General features: G+C 36.8%; 1 protein-coding gene across 2 annotated transcripts in view; it reads left to right on the forward strand.

The window, feature by feature from the left end:
* Positions 1–23,110, forward strand: part of SLC15A2 (solute carrier family 15 member 2) — a 92,469-nt gene that overhangs the window by 62,932 nt on the left and 6,427 nt on the right. For both annotated transcript variants that reach the window (XM_007433051.3, XM_025169710.2), the window contains exons 18-21: positions 9,352–9,398; positions 14,637–14,747; positions 17,463–17,559; positions 20,612–20,758. In XM_007433051.3, the coding sequence (XP_007433113.2) occupies positions 9,352–9,398; positions 14,637–14,747; positions 17,463–17,559; positions 20,612–20,758 (402 nt within the window). The remainder of the gene's footprint in view (positions 1–9,351; positions 9,399–14,636; positions 14,748–17,462; positions 17,560–20,611; positions 20,759–23,110) is intronic.

Genomic DNA, 23,110 nt, shown 5'->3' on the forward strand with positions numbered 1-23,110 from the left:
AACCTCCAAGGTCCCTTCCAACCCTATGATTCTATGATTGTATTGCCTACATAATTTTAGCTTTCAAGAAAGCTCTTAAAACATGGTTTTTCCAGCAACCTTGGGGATCCCATGGGAACAGCGAGCCTGCAAGATGGTTGTGTTATGTTTAGAATATTGTCCACTCTCCCACAATCTTGATTTATTTATGCCTAATTGTTTTCAATAGTTGTTTATATTTGTTTTTAACAGTTTGTTGTATGCCATCCAGAGCCACGTTTGTGAGGTGGGTGGCTATATAAATTTGCTAAATAAATAAATAATTAAAAAATATCTAGTGCCATAGAATCCAGAATATTCCTAAACAAAGATGGCAGATTGTCTGAGATTTTTTAGAGGAAGCTATCACTGTTGTATAATCAAGCATTTAAGCACAACATCTTTTGACAAAGTACCATAATACTATGACTAAGAGAAAACCAAAGTTCATCAGGTAAGTCAAGATGGACATGTGATTACTCCTTTTGCCTTTACAAGTAATCTTAACTGCGTCTGCTTTCACTTCCGAGCTGCTAACCTAATTTAAACTGCCAGGTGTAACACTGGGAAATCAGAATAAAGCCAATTGAATGGCAAAGCCTAGAAAAATAGTACTAGACAAGAATGTTTCCTCCAAAAGAACTTCCCTAGTTTGCAAAAAAGCTTTAAAATGATGAAGAAATAAAAGAATGTAGTGATATAATTATTTATTAGTTCCTTACCAGAAGTCTCCAAAAAGATCATATTAAAGGTATCAGAATAATTAGACTTACATTTGACAATAGTAAACCATTAATGCAAAGCACAATTCTAGCTTTTTAAATAAGTTGTCTTTTTCACAACAAACCATATTTCTTGTATTAAAACCAGTCCTCATTTCAGCAAATTAAATACTTCTGTTCACATCCCAGTTTTATTAAGACTGTTTACATATGAACTTTATGTTCACAGACTAGGTCAGGTGATTAAGAAAACTTCTTGCTTTTTACATATAAGCGGCAAAACAGAGCCAAAATCACGATAGCATCTTTTCCACTGTTTTCTGTTTTTTGCACGATAGAATCTGCAGAACCAAAGTTTAATTCTTCTTGCCTTACCTTTATATAATTTGCTTGTCAACATCATAAAAGTAAATATTTAGACTAAGCCATTTGGTCTAATAAGATGTTTAAAAGAATTTAAGGAACGTTCCTTCTCCAATACTGTATTTGCTTTCTTCATAACTCCAGACTTCATTCTGTTGAACCTGAGAACCTTTGTCCCATCCCTTCCTTGCCTTTCCCATGAACTTTTGAAGCAAACAATGGTCCTTAGGACCTCCATACAATGGATCCTGCATAAATACTAGATCATCATGCACAATAATGTTTCTCTTACTTTACCTTTCTTGTTCGCTAATGGATTATGTTGGAAGTTAATACATCACCTATTTTCTTTTTTGGGCCAACTGTTTTTGTAGGGGATTTAAAAAGAGAATGGGTTCAGTAATTTCTCCATGTATTTCATGGCATCAGAGTTATTGATGAAAAATTTGTCTTTGTTGGAGAGCATCAATAAGCTGGCTTGGATGATCCACTAATGAGATGCTAATCAGCTTGAATTCATGATCAAGGGAATGTCAACCTCCTGTTTGGGATGCTGTGGTGAGTGCACGTCCCTTGTCTCTCTCCTGATTAAAAAGCTTTCAAACTTCTGTATTATTGGACTGTGTGGATAAGGACTTTCATCATTCAGTAAATAAAACTTTCCATTACATATGATTTTGTTTTTAACAAGTTATTGGAATGGCAGCTAGACCTAAGCATTCAACAGCTGGCTCAATTTCAACTACTCCACTATCTGCTGAGCCAGACAAGACGGTGGAGGAGGATTCTTCTGCTACTTTAATAAAAGAGAACCTGGCTCAGGTACAACTCTTGAAGCTGATCCAACAAGATCTGGCAGAGCTTAAAGCTGATTTAAAATCAATGCAAGAAAAAAATGGCTCGCTATGAGGATCGTTTAAATGCTCACAAGACTATAACTCAAGCCAGTCATAATATTTTGGATAAATGAATTACTTATCTAGAGTCACAGCTGTGTAGGAAAAACCTACGTGTGATTGGTATTGAAAACTCTCTAAGTCAATCAAACCTGGCTGAATTTATGGAAGATTTTTTAAGAAAGCTTCTTTCTTTGGGAATGGACTTTCCAGTCAAGATTGAACATGTGATTAAAATTCCTTTAATGAGAAGGAAGACTGGAACTAGTTCCAATATTATTATTGTACAATTCCTCCATGTTACCACAAGATATGAGATTTTACATATATTTCACCAGGAATCAGCAAAGTCTCCTTTGAGGTGAGGCTCTAGACAAAGCAAGATATCAATTTATCCTGATTTTACTAAAGAGGTTTCAGAAAAAAGAAAGATGTTTACAAAAGCTCAAAGTCTTGCCAGATCAATACAACTTCAACATTTCATGCGTTTTCCAGCTATATTCTGTGTTAATCATCAAGATTAGATTCACAATTTGATAATCCCTTGAACGCAGAGGTTTTTATCCTGTCTTTAAAATCTGCTGATGGACAAGCTTGATTGTGTTTCATTCTATGGAACCTGCTGTGGGAGAAGTCAAAGTTTGCCTACAATAAAAGCCTCAGTTTAAAAATCTACATGACATTTTTTTTCTGGACTTTTATTTGTATTTGTTTTGCTTATTTCAAGATAGTGGATTTGGGCATAACACCAACTCTATCACTTATTTTTAACACATGGTACCTTTTTTTCTTCAATTAGTAATTTTTGAAACTGTTTTGTAATTTTCAATGTAAGAAGAGAGATGAAATCACCATGCCATCCCTTTGGGTAAAAGAATGGTATTTGAATGTTAAATTGAGTCTTTATGAAGTTCTATGTCTGTGAGTGATACTAGAAAATATGTTAAATATGTTAAATATTTAAATATAGAAAAGTTTATTATTAGATATTTGTTAAATGGTACAAGTCATAAAATGAATTGGTATTGGGAGAATATTGATAAGTGGGCCAAAATAAAATTTATGGATGAAGTTAGTTTAAATGTAAAAGAGTTATGAGACTCCAAGAAACAAAATGTAATCTTAGCATATTTAAAATCAATAAGGGAAGTTATTGCTTATCTACAAGAGATTCACCTAATGGAACAGGATAAATCTCCATTCATGAAAGATTGGGTAGGACAGGTTTACCTCACAGATACTTCAATGAAAGCTAAAGGTGTGGTCATTCTGGTTCAAAAAGGATTCCCAATTGATGTACAACAAGTTATCACTGATGTAAATGGGCATTATTTAATTTTGTGTGCCAAAATAGCAGAAACTGCAATAGCTATGCTTAATCTTTATGGACCAAATTTAGATTATCCTTCTATATTTTATTAATGTTTTCAACACTTTAATGAGTGTATTTATGATAAATTGATAATAGGAGGAGATTTTAATTGAAATATTGATAGAAATACACTAGCACAGAAAAAACAATCATTAGTGAGGGAAACAATTAAGACTTATATGGAAGAACTGAATTTAGTAGACCCCTGGCATTTGATGTACCCAACTAAAAAAGAATATACATTTTATTCAAATGTGCATCAGCATTTTTAAGGCTAGGTTATTTCTTAACATCATCAACTTTATATCATCAAATTCAGGAATGTAACATTGATGTTTATTATGTATCTGATCATAGTGCACCACCTTGAAATGTGTGTTTCAGAAACAGGTCAAGGTATCGAGAAATTGGTATCTTCACATTTCCCTATTGAATGATAAAAATTTGTACAACAAATGGGGGTAGAAACCTTAGAATATTTTAATTTGAATTCAGAAACATCAAGTGCCTGAATTTTTGAATGGGAAGCATATGAAGCATACATTTGAGGTAGAATTATTGCTTATATGTCACACAAAAATAAGATTAAAAATAAAAGGGAAATAATTTGAAAGATGAATTTCTTTATGGCCATTTATGGGCACAGATGGTTAGATGTCCATCCACAGTTTTGTACAGAGAAATAGAGAAAAAGAAATACGAATTAACTACTATAACATCACAGTAGACAGAATTTATGCTAGCAAGTTTACAACAGAGATGCTGGGAGAATGGTGAAAGACCCGGTAAGATCTTGGCTAATAGTTTAAAGCAAAAAAAAAAAAAGATAGGCAATGATTCCAATCATTAGAGGTAAAAGAGATGAAATGTATAAAACTTCAATGAATATTAATTGTCAATTTTTAACATTTTATTCAGAATTATATAGTAAACCAGAAGATGTATCGAATAAAGATATGGAGGCTTTTTAAAATAAAATTAACTTACCACATTTAGATGATACATAGAAACAACTCTTATTCGTTCCACTATCTGAGCTAGAGATGAAACAAACAATTTTAAAAATAGCAAGTGGTAAAACACCAGGATTAGATGGATTTCTTATCAAGTGGTACAAAACATTTATAGATCTTTTGGTGCCAAAATTTTGTCAAGTATATGAAGAGATATTTGACAAGGGAATTTTATCACTGGCATTTAATCAGGCTTATATTACAGTTATACCAAAAGCAGGTAAAGATCATACTCAATGTGCTAATTATAATCCAATCTCATTGATTAATGTCGACACAAAGATTTTAACAGCAATATTAGCAAATGGATTACAGCAAGTGATATCGTTCATTATTAAGAATCATCAAGCAGGGTTTATAAAAACTAGGCAAGCAGCAGACGACGTTAGGTTAGTTGTAGATTTGATAGACTTGAATAAAAACAAAGATCAATTTGTAATTTTGTCATTAGATGCTGAAAAAGCCTTTGATAAAATACATAATCAGTATGTTTGCTGTACTAAATAGATTTGGATTTCCTTTGGAATTTATAAAATGGATTAAGATATTATATGAGTCGCCCATATCTAAAGTAAAGGTTAATGATATGTTTTCTCCTACTTTTCCACTATTTAGAGGAACTAGACAAGGAAGTCCACTTTCACCCTAACCTTTTAACATTTGCGTGGAACCCTTGGCTTGTGCTATTAGACAACACAGGGAGATCTACGGAGTAGTACACAACTCAGTTGAACACAAATTGGTTTTATTTGAAGATGACATTCTTTTGTTTATTTCTAAACCTCACACTACTATTTCAGTGTTGATGCAAACTATAGATGCCTTTAGTAAAATAGTAGGATACTCTGTTAACTGGTCCAAATCAGAATTGATGCCAATAGGTAAAAATGTGGTTATCCATTCATTTAAGGAATATCAATTCTGTATTTGTACCGAATCTATTAAATATTTAAGTATGGTACATCAAAGGATATAACTCAGTTAGAAACATGTAATATAAATAAAATAAATAGAGAGGTTTCTTCAGATACTGATAGATGGGAGCCATTAACCCTCACCCTTTGGGGAAAGGTGAACGCTCTCAAAATGAACATTATTCCCAGATTAATTTATATTCTGAGATGAATTCGTTTTTATATCTGGAAAATATTTTCAGAAAATAAATTCTTTGTTTAGAAAATTTCTATGGGGTTCTTCAATTCTGGGAATATCTTTACAGAAAATGCAATTATCAATTAATGAGGGAAAATTCGGTCCTCCAAATCTGGAGCTATATCATCATGTTTACCTATTGTCAAGTATTAAATACTGGAAGCCAAGAAATGGTGTTAATTTTCTGATTTGGGCAACTTTGGAATATGCATATATAACACCTTTGGTCAGATGGACAGTATTAGGATCTAAATATACTAAAACTCTAATATCTCTGGAAACAATTTTGTCAGTTAGATGAATGTATGGAATGTAATGTCTAATAAAAAAAGATTTGACCCTTTTTCCCATGCCAAATTGACTTTATGGGAAAACCCAACTTTAAAAATTGGGGGAAATATGGTAATATGGAAAAATTGGATGGAAGTGGGGATATTGACTTCGGACCAACTGATAGATAATGAAGATGAATTTTTAACATACTCCGTCTTAAGAGATAAATATCATCTATCAGATGTAACCCAACAGCAATATTTACAGCTACAACATTTGTTAATAACATTGTTTGGACCAGCAGCATTTTCAGCTTCTGAGACACCTGAGATATTAGAACAACTTGTTAAATCCTTTAAAACTAAAAAACCGATTAGTTTTTATAGATATTTGTTATCAATAAATCAATTTGATACTGATAACAAATATCTATTTGGGATGAGTTGAATAAAGAATTAGAGGTTTCTATATTACCTAGACAATGGGAGAGTGTCTTAACTTCTATAGCAAGAGTGACAATGGACCTTGAACTACAACTTATACAACAAAAAATAATATTTAGCATTTATTGGATTCTACTGTTTTTATAGAAAGGGATTGTCAAAAACAGCATTTTGTTGGAGATGTAATAAGGACATTGCCTCTTTAAAGCATATGGTTTTACAATGTCTTATACATACCACGTTTTGGGGAAAAGTAGTGGACTATATAAATATGATTGTGTGACAAAAGCTAAAATTTTCAGAGGATAATATTCTTTTGAACTATATAGCTAGTACATGGAAACTGACATCTGGACACTGTAAATGGATTCTCTGCCCTTACTATGGCCAAAAGACTGATATTGCAGCACTGGAAAGATAAATGTGAGGCCCCATTTATTCAATGGATTGAAGACCTGATTGTGCTTGCCATTTATGAGCGGATTGCCTATAGATGTAGACTTTGTATGAACAAGTATAATGAAATATGGGACTCATTTATACAAAATACAGTAGATTAAAAAAAAAGCATGGTAGTCATATAAATCTATTAGAAATATATATGTACTTGAATAATATTTGCATTAGATAAATACTGTATATATGGAATTGAAATTGTTTATTGTTATAATGATATATTAACACTTTTTTCTTTGTTGTATTTCTTTTTACTTTCTTGTTAAACCACATTTATGTATTTTTTTTCTTTTTGTAATAAAAAATAAAAGACAGAAAGAAATAATGATCAAGGGAATGTTGTTACTGCCTCTTTACAAACTACTTGTTCATTATTAATTATGTTTATCTACTCTTTGTTTTATAACACATTATCCGCTTACCAATATCTAGCCACCATCAAAAGCCTTTTATGTATGGAAAAAAAAAAGAAGAGAAAAAGAGAACAATTTTCTTGCTCTGGAGAACTATAATCTAAAAAGCATGGCGATTAGTCAGAGGAAACATGTTACATTCTGCCATCATATATTATGGATCTCATCATCTACCACCATTAGCAGCATGACCATGCCCCTTTCACTTGTTCCGTTTGTGTGCCTTTACATTTTCTATGCTGCACATGCCTCCTGAATTATAAAGGATGTTTTTAAAGGGGCCACCATCACTAGGAAAACCTAAACATTTGCCACTAAATAAACTTGTCCAAATTCCTTTTGACTAACATATGAGGTTCAGACTGACAAACCTCTTCCAAGTCCTTTGCTACCAAAAATGAAAATACTTTCTAGTCTCCTATCAGCTTTCTATTCCTATATCAGCTTTCTTTCTACTTTTCTCCTACTTCTTTTCCTCCTGACTTTCAGCAGTGTATTTGCCAAATAGCCCCTCTCTTTTTGCACCTTATTTCTGAATTACACAAGATATTGGACTTGATAACAACACACATGCTGGAAAAAAGTGTTCGTATAAAACCACTTAGAATTCAGATGTGAAAGTAAGGTACATAATACTTAGGTGGTGGGCTGTTCTGAATTTGAATTCGAACACTACTGTTGATGATGATGATGATGACGACGATGATGATGATGATGATGGTGTCTTCTGACTGTTGGGTTCCTAGGCCAGTTGAATTCTGTTGATAGTTCTGTGGGTGCAAGGATTTGTGACTCCCAATAGCAAATAAAATACATTTTTTTCAGTCTAGGCTGCAGCCCATCTAGGGTGACTAGGCTAAAACCCACTTAGTTTCCAAGCCCAGCTAAATGCTTGTGCTTGCTTTTTTACAGTTTATTTTTACAAACAGTATCAGTCCCATTCATGGCCTTGTGTAGGTCTGTCACCTCTGCTTACCCTTTTTCAGTTCTTCTTCCTCACCAAAATCTGTGGTAAGCCATAGTTTGTTTTAGGCATGGCTTGTTCACTAAGCTGAGCAAACACATTTTGCTAAGCCATTAACATGGTTTACAAACAACAGTATCTCAATTGACAAAACCCATTGTTATAGGGGTTCCCAAATTGTGGGTTAGGATGCCACCAGGGGTAACAGGCAACTGAGAAGAGGGTTATAATAAATTTTTTAAAAACTGATCAGTAGTGGACAAAGTAGGAGCATTGACAAAACTGGCTCTGGGCTTTGCTTCGCATTTTGCCCATGGAACCCCAGCTGGGGTTCTGGGCAGTTGTCATACTTCATAGTTTGAGAACTTAAGCAATTAATATTTAATTGTTAAAAGTAACTGATATATTTATCTCTTGTCCAACCCTAACACAAATTAATCATTAATTTTATTCATGGGGGGCAGGGAGGCACACAAATTCATTTACAGGTAGTCCTCAGTTAACGATGGACAATTGGAACTGGAATTTCCATTGCTAAGTGACACTGTCATAAAGCACAACATCATATGACTGCATTGCTTTGCAATGGAGATTCTGACACTTCTGAGTGCTGTCATTAAGCAAACCACTATGGGTCGTTAAGCAAGGATGTCATGTGGTTGCCATTTACAACCTTCTGCCAGCTTTCCCATTGACTTTGCTGGTAGGAAGCTGGCATAGAAGGTTGCAAATGGTGACCATGGGACACTGCATCTGATGTAAGTATGCAGACCAGTTGTAACTACCACTCATTCAGCACTGTCATAAGTTCAAGCAGTCACTGAACAAGTGGTTGCTAAACAAGGATTACCTGGTATTGAATCATTTTAGAGGATTACATTGCACTACAGCTTAGGGGTGTGTGTAAACTTAGCCCAAGTTTCATAAGCTCATCTGCTTTTGTCAGTAAGTAGGACTAGTTCAGAACATATGTTGGCAGAACAAGTACCCATTGCAGGCAAGAAAATAGAGGGTTTTGGGCACATGGGAAAAACATCCAACTTGCTACATGCACCAAGGAGCTTGACAGTCTTTGCTCTCTCTTAGGGATCCCTCTAATGGAGTTCAAGCCACTTACAACTTGATATAAAGCTTCTTGAAAACATCTCCCTCCATTTACTAGGTTCATATTCTGGACTCATGTTTTTCATTGTGGATTCTTTGCTAGTTAGGAAGCCTTCATGTTGGCAGAAATTGTATCTTGACTCTCTCTCTCTTTGGTTTTAGGTTGAAGACATGCAGAAAAAGCCATCAGAAGGAATGGCAGCTGTGAGGTGTGGACTGACTTTGAATATTGGGGAGGGAATTCTAAATATAATTCCTCAGTTTAACAGAAATTATTAGATTGGGCTTCATCAGTGCATTTTGAATGGGCCAGAAAATTAGAAATACCTTCTCCAGTGGGATTAGAGGCATGAACTATAACTATTTCTATTTTGTCTATACCTATGTCATCTATATACATATCAATCTCTATATATCTATCTATATACCTATAGGAATAAGGATGAGCTTTTTTTTTTTCCAGAACAGAATTTTCTGACAAAGTTTTGTTTTGCTTTAATTGCCATTTTTTTAAATCTCCCCCTGAACTTCTGGAAGAATTTCAGGCCTTCTGTGCATGATATTCATTGAAATGCCCTCCTCAACTTTGTTATAGATAGATTTTGGGTATAACTGGAGTTCCACTTTTCATAGGTTGAACATGGTTTTATATTTTTGAAGGAAGCTATGGATCTGTGGGCTACAATTTCCATGCTTCCTCTCTTTGCCTCTTGCTTCTTTCATTCACTAATATGAGCAATTAATAGAATTTTATTCAATGTGTTGCAGAACATTCTGGGGGAAAACTGTTGAAAAACTGACACCCTCCCTCCCCTTCCAAGGATATGTAGTTTAATGTATCAGCCCTAGCCCTAATTTTGCCACTTGCAGATAATATATGAATTTAGAAGGCCACTTTTGTTCAATGCTAAAACAGTTCTTTAAAAACTCCTATCCCACCAAAACAATTCACTTTACATGTCAGTCCTAAAGAAAGAGATGCAAATTTGCCATATTGCAGACAAGGATTCTTTATTGTTCATTTGTCTCTGCCATCTGCCTTTTAAACTGATTAACTGGATCAACTTTAGTGCAGGCAACTTAGGTTTTGAAGGAATTAATGAAGGAAAGAGGATACCTGTACTGTTTTAGATCATGGTAACAAATCAGTGATGTGGAAATTCATCTCCAGTTGTTGCAGTTGTATCCTCCCTAGGAGAATATCCTAGAAGCTTTGGTCCTGCCTTTTCAATAGAAGAGAGGACCCTTCTCAGAGAGTAAGACTCAACTTCACAGGCCTTCCCAATCAGGCTTTCTAAAGATCTACAGTCAATTTTTCCCCAGGATCAGAATGTTATTGGCAGAGGCCATTCCCAACCCATGACAACAAAAGGCATTCCAGAAGCATTTCTTGGGTATGCCAAAGGATTCAGAGCTTCTTGGCATAGTTCATTTCCCTCTAACATCATTGGATGTTTTGGGAAATCTGATCTTGAAGTTCAGCCTCTTATCTCAAAAGTCAAAATTGCTTTGGGCAACCATTATCTGAATAAATAAATGCACAAACCTTGCTTAATCCAGATTTTCTTTCCATTGAGCACTCTTTGAATGGAGAAATGTGTTACTGAAGTTAAAGCCTTTTATTAAATAAGTGGATCAATTTGCGGTAATCCCCTTTCCTTTCCTTTCCTTTCCTTTCCTTTCCTTTCCTTTCCTTTCCTTTCCTTTCCTTTCCTTTCCTTTCCTTTCCTTTCCTTTCCTTTCCTTTCCTTTCCTTTCCTTTCCTTTCCTTTCCTTTCCTTTCCTATTCTAAAATCCAACACCCGCTTCTGGGTTATCAGAGGTTCCACTGTGCTACAAAATAAAATGATCTCTGATCTTTAGAAATGGACAGTTCCAATTAACAGCCATTAAGCTGTTACATTTTTTTGTTTTAATTGCACCATGAAGAACCACACCTTTAGCAGGAGCAGAGCAACAATTTGCTATCATTACCCACTTGATGATGCTTGTTTAGTCATAAGGAAAAAGAAGTTAAGAAGGTAATTCTTCTTGTAGAAGAAAAGAAAGAGAGAGAGATGGGGGAAGAATACCATTTTATACAAGGTTCAGCCACTAGGTTGAAGCCTTTGTACTTAACTCCACTTTGGAGATCCAGAATCTTTAAGAGAAGGCTATGAGAAATTTCATTAAATTCTGTCAAGCAAATGACTCATCTCTCCGTTATAATGCACATTGACCAACATCTGATTTATGAGGTCTCTTCTCTTCCCAGGTCTGCTATATATATGATCCTTTAATTGGCAAAAGGAATAGTACCTATGGAACTGTAGAGGAAACTGACATAAGCAGAATTTCAGGCAGTCTCTCTCTGCTGAGTAATCATGGGATTTGGCTGAGAACTACACAGAGCGCTTTGATGGCCTGTCAGTGCAACAGAATCATTTAATTGCATCTCTACCATAGGCTTCCCTACACTGTGCTATCTTGGTATGTTGGGTTTCAAGTTTGATAATCCATTGGCCATACTGGATGGGGAATTACAGAACATGAAGCCCAAATGCATGTTGTCTGGAGGACAATAATTTGGGGAAAGTTGCTTTATCAAGTGCAGGTACTACTGCAAATATAAGTCAGAACTAAATATATTTAGGACCATATGGATCTCCCCCTCCTCCCATAACTAAAGTTAAAAGGATCAGTCCCTTAGGGCTTGGAGTGATACGTTCATTATTTATTTTTATTTGATTTATTATTGCACTTCTAGCCTTCCTAGTATATGAAGTTCTTTGGGTGGATTCTCAGACTTAATGAAGCACTTACTGTATATCCAAGAGTTAAATACAATCTGGCGTTGCCTGTTCTTTCTCTATTGTCCATGTATTGCTCAATCTACCAGAGACCATGCTTACAGAAAGAGTTTTGAGCTGGCACAGGATGAGCAGTTGAAGAAGAGAGCTTCCTAGTCTTGTCCAAATGCATATTTCAGGTAGTCTTCCCTCCCCTTCCTCAGTAAGGAAAGTGCTTCCTGCCAGAACCTTCCATAGAGAACATCTCCCGTGTATACACGTGTGTTCACATTGTATGCCCACAGACTTTCTTTCTTCTGATTGGTTACTTTGCTGGTATGCATATTGGTTAAGTTTTGGATATCAGCATATATCCAGGAACTCAATGTTTTTTTCTGACTTTTCTTGGTGGTAAGATTTTTCAATTTCCTGTTGACATAATCCACAGAGAAAAGGCTGTTCGTCTCAAGAATTGCCAAAACCTTTTGCTAAACTTTTGTTGTTCTAAACATCAATCCCTTATCAGTCTTCTTTCTTAGTTCCCTTCACATTCAAAAGATAGCACCCGTGCTCCCTTGCTCTAATGGTAACTAACTGCAAAAGGCAGCAAAAGAATTGCAAAGCAATTCTTTGTCAGAACCAACCAGCATGGCCAGCTTTGTATGAGACTTATGTACTAGGCATATTGGTCATTCATGAAGCAGTGAACCCCTCCAGAACAGGTTGAACACTGCCTGTTTGGCCTGTTCAGCAACTCCATCTTGGCTAGACAAATTCCATTATTAAAGGGTTATAATGGAACAATCAACCGGTTGATTGATGGGTTAAATGAAAAGAAACAAAGTTGTCATCTGCATATTGATGCTTATTGGAACAATTCAGCTTCCTTCCCATCTGATCTCCCTTGTATAGCCATTCAATAGCATGAGGGTTAAAACGGAGGGACAACAAATCAAATGCAACATTACCAAGGCCTAAAAAGTCTCATTTTGCTATTTGCCTGGAACTGAAAAACAGAAAGGATTGTCATAAGTGCTTAATGAGGCACAATACTTGGCTGGTAGGCTATACGGTGCAGGTCTGAGACATGTTAACAGTTACATGCAAATTGCAAATAGGGCATGAATGGAATGCCCATCTCTCATTGACAGTTCTCAGAATCTGCCAGATGGAGCAAAATGCATCCAAATACCAAAGTTTTGTTGTTACTCATGCTACATTTTGGAATCTCAAACCACTGATGGAAAACTTTTGTTATACATTTTATCTGCCTCATTCTCTGGCCACTTGAGGCTTGCAGTAGAAACCAGTGTTCTGTTACAGAGCCAAGACAGGCCAAACAGTCAAGTGGAAATCACAGCAGACGAGATTAGTCTAAACAAGTAAAGTTTGATCAGAAGATAATATGAAAACAGTTTTCTTACTAAAGGGTAGACAAAAGCAAGGCCTTGGGCAACTCCAAATGAACTCTAGTTGAAGCTCTCTTCTACTATGAGATGTTGTCTCAACAGCAAGGGAAAGCCATCTAACATTTTTCATGGTTTGAAAGGCATTAGGTAGGTTAATCTTTCTTCCCTAGATCACTAGGTTGGGTTCTGTAACAAGTCACATCTGGTTATTACAGGAGATAACTCCTGCATGATGGAAAAGGCAGTGTTCAGTATTGTATAGTGGTTAAGGTACTGAGGAGGCTAAGGTTCTGATCCACCTTCAGCCATGGAAGTTCACTGGATAAGTTTGGACCAGATACTCTCAGCCCATACTACCTCACAGGGTTGTTATTGGGTGGAGTGTTACATACACTAGCTTTAATTCCTGAATGAAAGGTGGGACATCGATCTTCTATATCTATCATCTATCTATTTATCTCTATATCTATCATCTCTATCTATCATCTATCATCTACCTATCTGTCATCTCCCTTAGCAGGATTTGTTCAAGAGGCTGAGTAGTTAAAAGTTATTGAATAAAATCCCCAAAAAGAGAAGCCTAGTTCTTTATTGCATTTGAGTCTTCTATTGCTCGGTGTAACTCTTAAAATTAGGAGAACCATGGCACTCCTTTCTAACAGAGTGAATGTTTACTTAACATAATGGTTAGGAAAGAATAATTACATAATGATTAGAGAAGAGTCATAAAGGAGAATCATGTTTAGTTTCTTCTCTCTCTCTCTCTCTCTCTGAATGATCATGCTTTTCCTTAGTCAATGTTCTTCTGAATGTTTTTAGATGAGACTACAAGCAATTTTCATTTTCTTTCTCCTAGAAAGGAAGGGCATAATGCTGCATTATCTTGAGGGTATTAGATATATAAGGATGGGGAAACAACAATTAGTTTGTGGTCTTTTGGTTGGCAAGCTTAGGATAAAAATTGAGAGGTAGATGAAGCCCTCTTTAACTATTTATTGATTTATATATCAAATTTGTCACTACCCATCTCGTTAAAAAGCAACTCTGGGCAGTTTACAGAAAGGATAAAATCAATTAAAATACAATATAAAAGAAATCTTAAATAATAAATAGATTCCAAGAATTGGTGGAATTGGCGAGAAGTTCAGGGAGCGTCATCAGGCCACCCTCAGGATCGACCAGAGCTCTCATCGCCCCATGCAAGCTGGCAGAAGATGCTTTATTTTGTTTTATTCATTTTCTGTCATGATGAAATCAAGTTTACTTGCAGGTTCATTAATACGTTGGAATGGGATATCAACATCACTCTTGGTGATGAGGAGTTCACCACTGTTAACAAAAGTTACAGTGTTTCAGGCTACAGGATCCTGCCAAGGGGGAGGTAAGTGTGAGAGATTTTGAGGGGCTAAGAAATAAATACAAGGAATTCTAGACATCGCAACCAACAAAAAGGAGAGGAGTTCATTAGTAGCTTGTGTCATAAACAACAGCTCAGTCCAGGCTACAAAAAAACTGGAAAGAAGAGATTCAAAATGTTCGAAGAGATTGTGCCTTAATGAACTCACTAAGAGGGCTGAAGGTTTGTATTTCAGTCTCCAAGGTTCTGTACCTTACCCTTAATTCTTGCACTAAAACTCCTTATTGGAGTCTGTGTGTTTCTTGCCTCCTTATGCATGTCCTGTGAAATGGGACTTGACAGTGAGATTCTATGAAATTTCCTATGAGCATTTCCAGACTCTGGTGCAAGTTCTTTTTCTTGCTGAGGTTGTGTCTTGGATCTTGCATAGTACAAAACAGAGGTGGAGAATCATTTTTCTGTTTAACAGCTTCATTCACTCAGGGATAATTTCTTGGGAGCAGAGTTCAAGCAAGGCCAAAGTTTGGGAGAGTAATCATTCCATTTCTGTAATGGGCTGGGAGAAGAATCTTGGGGGACAAGGGAAAAAGCCCCAGCCTAGAACATAGTTTGATAAGAGAAATCTGAGTCCAAAGGAGGGATGCAGATGGAGAAAGCATCTCAGAAGGGACCCTCCCTAGTTTTCTGGAAAGTAAAGGCAGGGGAGGAAAGAAGTTCTTTCAGACTTGCAAGATTCTGTTACTGTAACCTTACAATAAAAGTGGTATTAGTACTTATGGTTTTGGTTTCTTCTCTGGACTACCTGGAAGAGCTGACAATTTCTGACCTCCTTCTTTCCTTGTCTCTATATCCCAAGCATCAGGCTGTAGGAAAGGGATGGATAGTTCTTAATACAAGTCTGAACTCATTGCTTGCAGAAGGATTTTTAAATTCAGCCAAGACCTGCATGAAGCCAGAGTTTGCCTATCCCTGCTAGAAATATTATCTTTGGTCCTATCTGACTATATCTAATTGTATTCAAACACACTTTTATAGCTCTTCATGACTGAATGGCAATAGACCCAGGGAAGGAGAGCCCTGGGAAGAACTTAAATATTTAATGGATGGTCTTGTTCCACCAAGGCAATATTTTTCTTTGAAGCTTACTTGCAGATTGACCTTGAAGAATGCTGGGCAAAGCTAAAATCATTGAGTGAAAAGTGGGAGATCTCAAACTTCATTTCACAGAAGTCCTCTGGGTTTTACACATCTGGGCTCCTCTTTCCTGCTTGATATAGTTACTTGATAGTTACTGCTGAAGATAGATAGTTCCAACCAACTTCCAGGGGGATATTTTACTTGGTGTCCTCCACCATAACCCTGGCATGTGAGATAGATAGGGATCCCACAGCCCATACTTTCCCTAGGGACACCCAGGTTTAAGTTCATCCTCAACCACAGAAGCTCACTGAGCGATTTCAGGCCAGGCATTCTCTGTCAGCCCCATCTACCCCACAAGTTGTTATTGCTATGGGAAAAAATGGGAGGAAGGAACACAGTATAAATCACCTTTTGCTCCTCACTAGGGTATACATTTAACAACCCAGTAAAGAAATAAATAATTGTGGAACTTTCTCAATCAGCAATGGATGCGTGGAATATCCATGACTAATATTCCACTAAAGGAAATCGGCATGGTTAGAAAGGACAGGAAGAGGGATCAAAACACAGACATTAGTGTCCATACAGACCATCATAATTTCAGCACCTGGCACATTCACTTAAAGCAATTAGGTATTAGGTAATGCAAAAAATCTCTAGAAAGTCATCACTGTCCAGATGGACTGTATGAGATAGATAAATGTTCTGTCCTATGAATAAAACAGCAGGGTCATGTCTCTCACTTGGAATCATTGTTTTCTAACATGACTGTCCCCCCTCCCAATATGTTGAGGTATTTTGCTGAACTCAGTCTTCCCTTCACAAGTGGTAAAGAAAAGGATGAAGATGGGGGAGAGGCTTTTTGCTACTGCTTCTGTTTGCCCTACCAAAAGAAAAGGTTAGGATGTACAGGAAAGGATATTGAGTACTGGATTCTTTGCAGGAAGATACAGGGTTAGATTTTCCAGTGGATTGTTTCCATCATTATAACCATTCTATATTTGAAAAGGGAAAACAAGAGAGATTGTGCTGGGAGAAACATTAGGAGAGGTGCGCAAATGTTTTCTTAGACAAATTATATCAGTGGAGGCTACCAACTGTCCTTCAAAGCTGTTGCCCAGTGTTATTTATCAGTGTTGCTCTTGGTTTAGGTCTCCTAATCAGAGAGGCCCCTAGCTGAACTTAGGACCACTTGCCTGCAAAGTGACAGAAGTGTGTGCATGAAGTACCTTACCTAGCTACTTAATATTCTACTACATGGATAGGGGACCTGTTACTCTTCCAAAGTTGAATTAAAATTCCCATCAGTCCCAAACAGCACACACACTGGCCAGTGTGTTGGAAGAACATTAGAAAACAGAGAATTTTATGTCACCAGGATACAGGCAAGCAAATAATTAAACAATAATGGCAATTAAGGGTACAGTGTAACTAAATTCTGATCAACATCCTGGTTCCTAAAAGACCTTGTACATACTTACTATAGACTGAAAGCATGTCCCCAGTTATTCATTGTTCCCAGTCAGCTTAAAGAAGTTTTTAACAGTTCTGGCCAGGAGAAGCTAACCAAGAATTATTGTTTTCCCTTTTCATATCAAGGTATAACAATGCAAAATTCCAGATGAGAGCAGAAGCATCTACCCTGCAGCTTGGCCTCCTAGATTTTGGAGCTTCATACACAGTTGTCCTAACACGTGTAAGTTACCTTTTGAATATTTATGCCTTTTCTATTTCAGTATAAATTCTTGTGTTCAGTCAGCTACTGAATCAATCCATTTTGTTTTCTTCAGGTAAAAAATCATAAGGACAAGGAAGTAGGCTGCAAACAAATGAGACTAACATATTATAAGCATTTTTAGGTAAACAAAACCTTAAAAACCTTGGTATACCCACAGTTAGGCACTTCTAAGTCCCATAGAAATCAAAGGGATAGAGGCCACATAATTCTCCTGTTGTCACCAGTAAGAGTCTGGATGAAATTCTGAGCATGCTTGAGAATGCATCAAATGCAGGTCAAGTATGATCACCTGTCATGGATGAGCAAATATTTGGATCCATTGGTCCCAGCCTTGTTGTTTTAAATATTTCATTTTATGGCCCAATGCTCTGAATATAAACCACAGTGGTCACCCCAATGTTAGGCTCAGAACATTCTGAGAAAATTCAGATGACAGCCATTACCACATTGCTTTGCCTTCATTTTTTTGTTTTCAGCATTGGGCTTCCGACAATTTCTGTCTCATGTTCTGCCCCACGGTAAGATCAAATGGAGGGGCCCCAAGGCAAGCATTGGGAAGGCCTGGAGGACAGCTTGACCAGGGCCTTTTCAAACTTGGCAGCAGCCATAAAAATGTCAGTTTATTTGCATTGTACCTAAACTTTTCTCTGCCATTAATAGAAAAGGCATTATTTTGTATTCATTTGGTTGTTTTGTTGATTGAATTGAAATATGTAGAGTAGAAAAAGAATGGCATACTAGGACTATAATCCTTTGTCTAGCCAGGAGCAAAACCCACTGAGCATAGCACAGCAGGACTATTTTCTGGATAAATATGCACCGGATTGAGTTGCAAGCCTATCAGTTTATGGGGAAATAAACAGCTTGATGAACAGATGAATGGATAAACTCATGGGTAGCTAGATATGATAATAGAGTCTCTTTCTTTTAATAGGAAAACTCAATTCTGACTTCAACAGATGAATATAAAAAAAGAGGGAAAGTTGAGCAAAGGCTACCTGGCAAAAATTAAACTTCCTCCTAGAAATCTTGAGGGTCTGATAAATATTGTCCTCTTTCTCTTTCTCTTTTCTCTAAATATTTAATGCTTTATTATTTGTCATCCAAAGCCATCTAAACTGCTTCCAACTTCTCAGAAGAGAATTTGAGCCTGGCCAATCTCATCTTCTCATTGAAATCCAGCCCTGCTGCTTTATTTGAGCATTTATTCATTATTGATAGAATTTAGTATTGAGGTTTGGCAAACAGAGCCTCTTGTTATAAACAAATCCCATATATTTCAATAAATGTTTGCCAAGACTACAGGAGAAACCATCGCACAGAACATATAAGATTGGGCAGTCTGACATTTCTATATGAAGACTAAAGACCCAGCAAAGGGTTTAAAACACAATGGCATTTCTGTAATATAGCAGGATTTAGATATTCCAAGTACTTCTGGAACCAAGCCCTGCAGAGTTCAGTTTGGCTTACTCCCAACCATGTAGCCTATTGTTGGATTCCTAAATAAACCCACTGATTAGGGTTAGTCCTGTTTAAATTAATGGAAATTTTTAAAGAGAGTCTTGAAATTATGGATTCAAGAGAAGTCTTGATGCTATGAGTATCCTTACTTTGAAAAATGGCTTTGAGATTCAATGGAATTTGACAAGAGCATCAAGGGAACATTATTGAATCAAACTAAAGAAACCTAAGCCAAATGACAATCAATACAGCCTTGGGGCAATGAATTGAATGAAGACATATTTTTTGACTGGCTGGACTCTCCTGTCAATCAATTTCACTGCAGGTTTCCAAAATCTAGTATTATGCAAGAGGGAGAAATATTTCTCTATACACTTTCTACACACAAGGCCTTCTCCAATAAACTCAAATCACTCAACTTTATTTCCCCTAAGCTCTGAAGCTCTAAAAGCTTTGTCTTTCATATAGAGAAACATATCTCTCAAATTGCAAAAATTAGATATTTCGTACAGAAATTGTTCCCTTGTTGGACATTAGGTCTATAATACTTGATGGAAGCGGCAGTGTGAACACGTATTATACACATGTGACCCATAAAAGGTTGTTGGATTCTAATTTCTATCAATGATCAAGGATAATGGGACAACATCTGAGAGGAAAACTTATCCCATTCTAGTATATTCATTATTCATTCATTAGTAATATAATAATATTTATTATATGTGTTGGATGTGAGACAGCCTATACCTGCAAATCATTACATTCTGGATTAGGCAAAAATCTGAGAGCTTCTAAGCAAATGTAGCTTAATTTTTGTGAAGTATGTCTATTACACTCAGGGGAAAAGGGGATCTAGATTATAAAACTGTGATTAACCAAGAGTTCATCAGCATATCTTAGGATGGTAAAATGCTGCCACTGATGCCATTTGATTTGGCCCATTTTTAATTTCCTCCTGGCAATATTTCATTTCATTATATACCTGTTCTTATTATTTACCAAATCACTGGTTTTGTCCAAAGCTGCCTGCTATAATTAATCATATGCTTCACTCTGCTTGTAGCCCTATTGTACTTTATGAGGTATGCACAAAGAAGCAGAATGATGGATATGGTGCAACAGTTTGGATAAACCACAGAATGTAAATGATTAGGAGTGTTACTTCCAATGACCAATCTTTTTATCAACTCTAAACTTCTTTGGAAAGGACTTTTGACATTTTTCCATAGCCCAATGAGTAATGCAATTACTGCTCTCCCCTTTCAGCTTTTAAAAGAAACCTTGTGGTCTCTCCCTACGTGGTGATTAAGTACATCTCATAAACAATGCCAGCACCTTGCCAGTAAAAGCAGAGTTTGCTGATGCTTTTAAAATGACTTTATTTCAGTCCAGCCAGCAAGTACACAATTCTTCAGTTGGCTCAAGAGGAGGACACTGCTACAGTTTTCAGAAAGAAAGCTTTTCCCCACTGCATTCTAGCTTCTGCATTAACTTGGACTGGCTACTCCATCACCTCATCAACATGATTTCTTTTCCTCCCAACCAGGCTTCTGCAGAGACACTCCAAGCATGGAAGATAGAAGATATTCCAGCCAACAATGTCCATATTTCATGGCAGATTCCACAGTATCTGTTAATATCAGCTGGGGAAGTGATGTTCTCCATTACTGGCCTTGCCTTCTCTTACTCCCAGGTAGAGTTCTTAGGACTTCATACAAGGAGGACATCCTGAATCTAGAGCCCTTTATAAATAAGAGGCCAAGGAGGAAAGGTTTCAAAAGGTTGCCTGCCAAAGGCCAAGCCCAAAGAAATTAAATGGCAAATTCAGTGCAGTTTGCACCTCAGTCCAGGCCCCATTTACTCTTTGTGATCTGTGAATAAATATGCCTGAGATTATGGTCTAGGGACCATAACGCCCACTTCTCTGTCCAATATTTCTTTCTGTGATCAGGACTGCCCTGCTCAGGGGATCTAAGACAATGTGTTTGTTCTTTATTGAAGGTTGAGGCAGAGGACCTCTGAGCCAGACATCTGGTGACTCTGCCAGCCTCTTAGGGGATGGGAGAAGCAAGCTCTGCCAGTCAGTCTAAGTACTGCTTTTTGATGCTATCTTCATCAAAGCTACTGAAGATGCCTAGTTATAACTAGTGTGGCATGTTATGTGCTCTAGGGATACCTCCCACAAAATTAATGCTAAAAACCATATTTGATTTCATACTTCTAAAAACAAAAAAGGTTTTGAAGTTAATTGTGTACTTGAAAAACATTTAATAAAACATAGTTGTGACCTGAGGCTAGAAATTGGTCCTCTTCATTCAGTACACTTAACCATGTTAAATGTATTGTGCAAATATCCTAACCCAGACAATGAACCCTCTGCAGGTTATTTTTAACCTAAAACAACCCAAGAATTATTTGTGGCTAAAATAACTCCCACCTTTTTAACCATGCAATATGAACTACTTCCTAGAAAATTAACTCTCCTTTCTGAGTTTTGAGATAAATTTGTAGAGATGGCCTGCAAAAATTGGGACTTCTCTAGGCATCCTGTCTTTGACTCTTTTTTATTTCCCATCCTCTGAGACAACACCAGGATGCTGGTGAAAGGGAGATAAAAAAGGGACAAGGGCAAGACAGACTTTATCCTAGTTCTGTCCATGGTGTTACCAACCCTGTGGATTTTCAAACTTTTTTTACTGTTAAAAGAACAAAACACATGAGACTAAAAGACCAAACAATCTGCCACAGTATGCTGCCAGCACACAGAGGTAGCAGTTACTTGAATTCAGTTGCATCATTCAAACATGGCCATGATGTGGCTTACTCTCTGGAAGACATGTGAGGGACGTTGCTGGATAAGAGATTTTCCACAGAAAGGAAGCAGAAATGGCCTGAGAAGGTGGGTTGGTCTACAATGCTCTCATCTGCCATGTGGCATCCATTGCTCCATTTCAAATGATTCAGGGCATACTTGATTATGCTGCTTGCCCACATTGACAGATCTGTGTTCCTTTTTAATAGAATATATTTTTCTTAGATGTCATAGTTTAGCCCTTCCCTTCCTTCCAGTTGGGCTTCTGCCCAGTATTCATCTTATCTGTTTTCTAGTCCTCTTAGTTACTTTCTACTCAGAACTGTTCTTTCAACTTGTCTTGCCTCTAAGCACAATGCAGCTCACTCCTTTAGCAACTATCTCAGTGACCATTCGTAAATATGAGAGTAATAAATGGTAGTAAACAGTAGTAAAAAAAATCATTTCCTGACTAATGCATGCACTTACACCCAAATTTCTGTGCCTGACAACAACACATGCTGGAGTGAGAGTAATGCTGGCATCGCTGCACAAGAGAACTTTATCTGAATGAGATGGCAGCAACCAGTGATCTTTGCAGCGTCTCTCTCTCAGTCATGTGGTTCACTTAGCCACCATTTCCTTTAATGACAAAGTCACTGGAACAGATTGCGGTCACTAAATGAGGAGGGGCTGTAAATATTAGTATAGATTGTGTGCAAACATGGCTATTTGCTGTTGCTCAGTTTTGATATCCAAATAATGTATTTTTTAAAAAAGAAGCAGAAAAGGAGATATTCTTTCTACATCAGGGATGAACACTTTGAATAAAAAATCAAGATCTGATTCAAAAATGACAAGCAATGTTTTGACCTCAGTGAGGTCAAATAGATAGAAATTACGGTCCACACAAGTCCAGTGGGACCAATGGCTTCTTGGGAGAACATTGTATATTCCAGGAATCAATAGAAATATTAGCAACTGTCACAATAGATGACTTACAATTTATTACAGAGTTGGAAAAACTAATATGTGGTATGCTAAGTAATCCTGAACAATCCTTTTAAATTTAGAAATTTAGTAATACACAAGGCTTATAACCACACGGCAGGAAAGATAATTGGGAGCAGATTTCTGCCTGGCCATGTGCTCTCTCTCTCTCAAATGTTTCCTTAACCGCAGTGTTTTGTTGTGCTGACATATTTGTGGATCGGTTCCTATACATGTCAGGGACAAGAGGCAGGGACAGAGCAC

The sequence above is a fragment of the Python bivittatus genome, unplaced genomic scaffold (genome assembly GCF_059951505.1).
Source record: "Python bivittatus isolate LINGU-HERP-01145 unplaced genomic scaffold, Pbiv_v1 ctg000480_np1212, whole genome shotgun sequence".
NCBI classification, from domain to species: Eukaryota; Metazoa; Chordata; class Lepidosauria; order Squamata; family Pythonidae; genus Python; species Python bivittatus.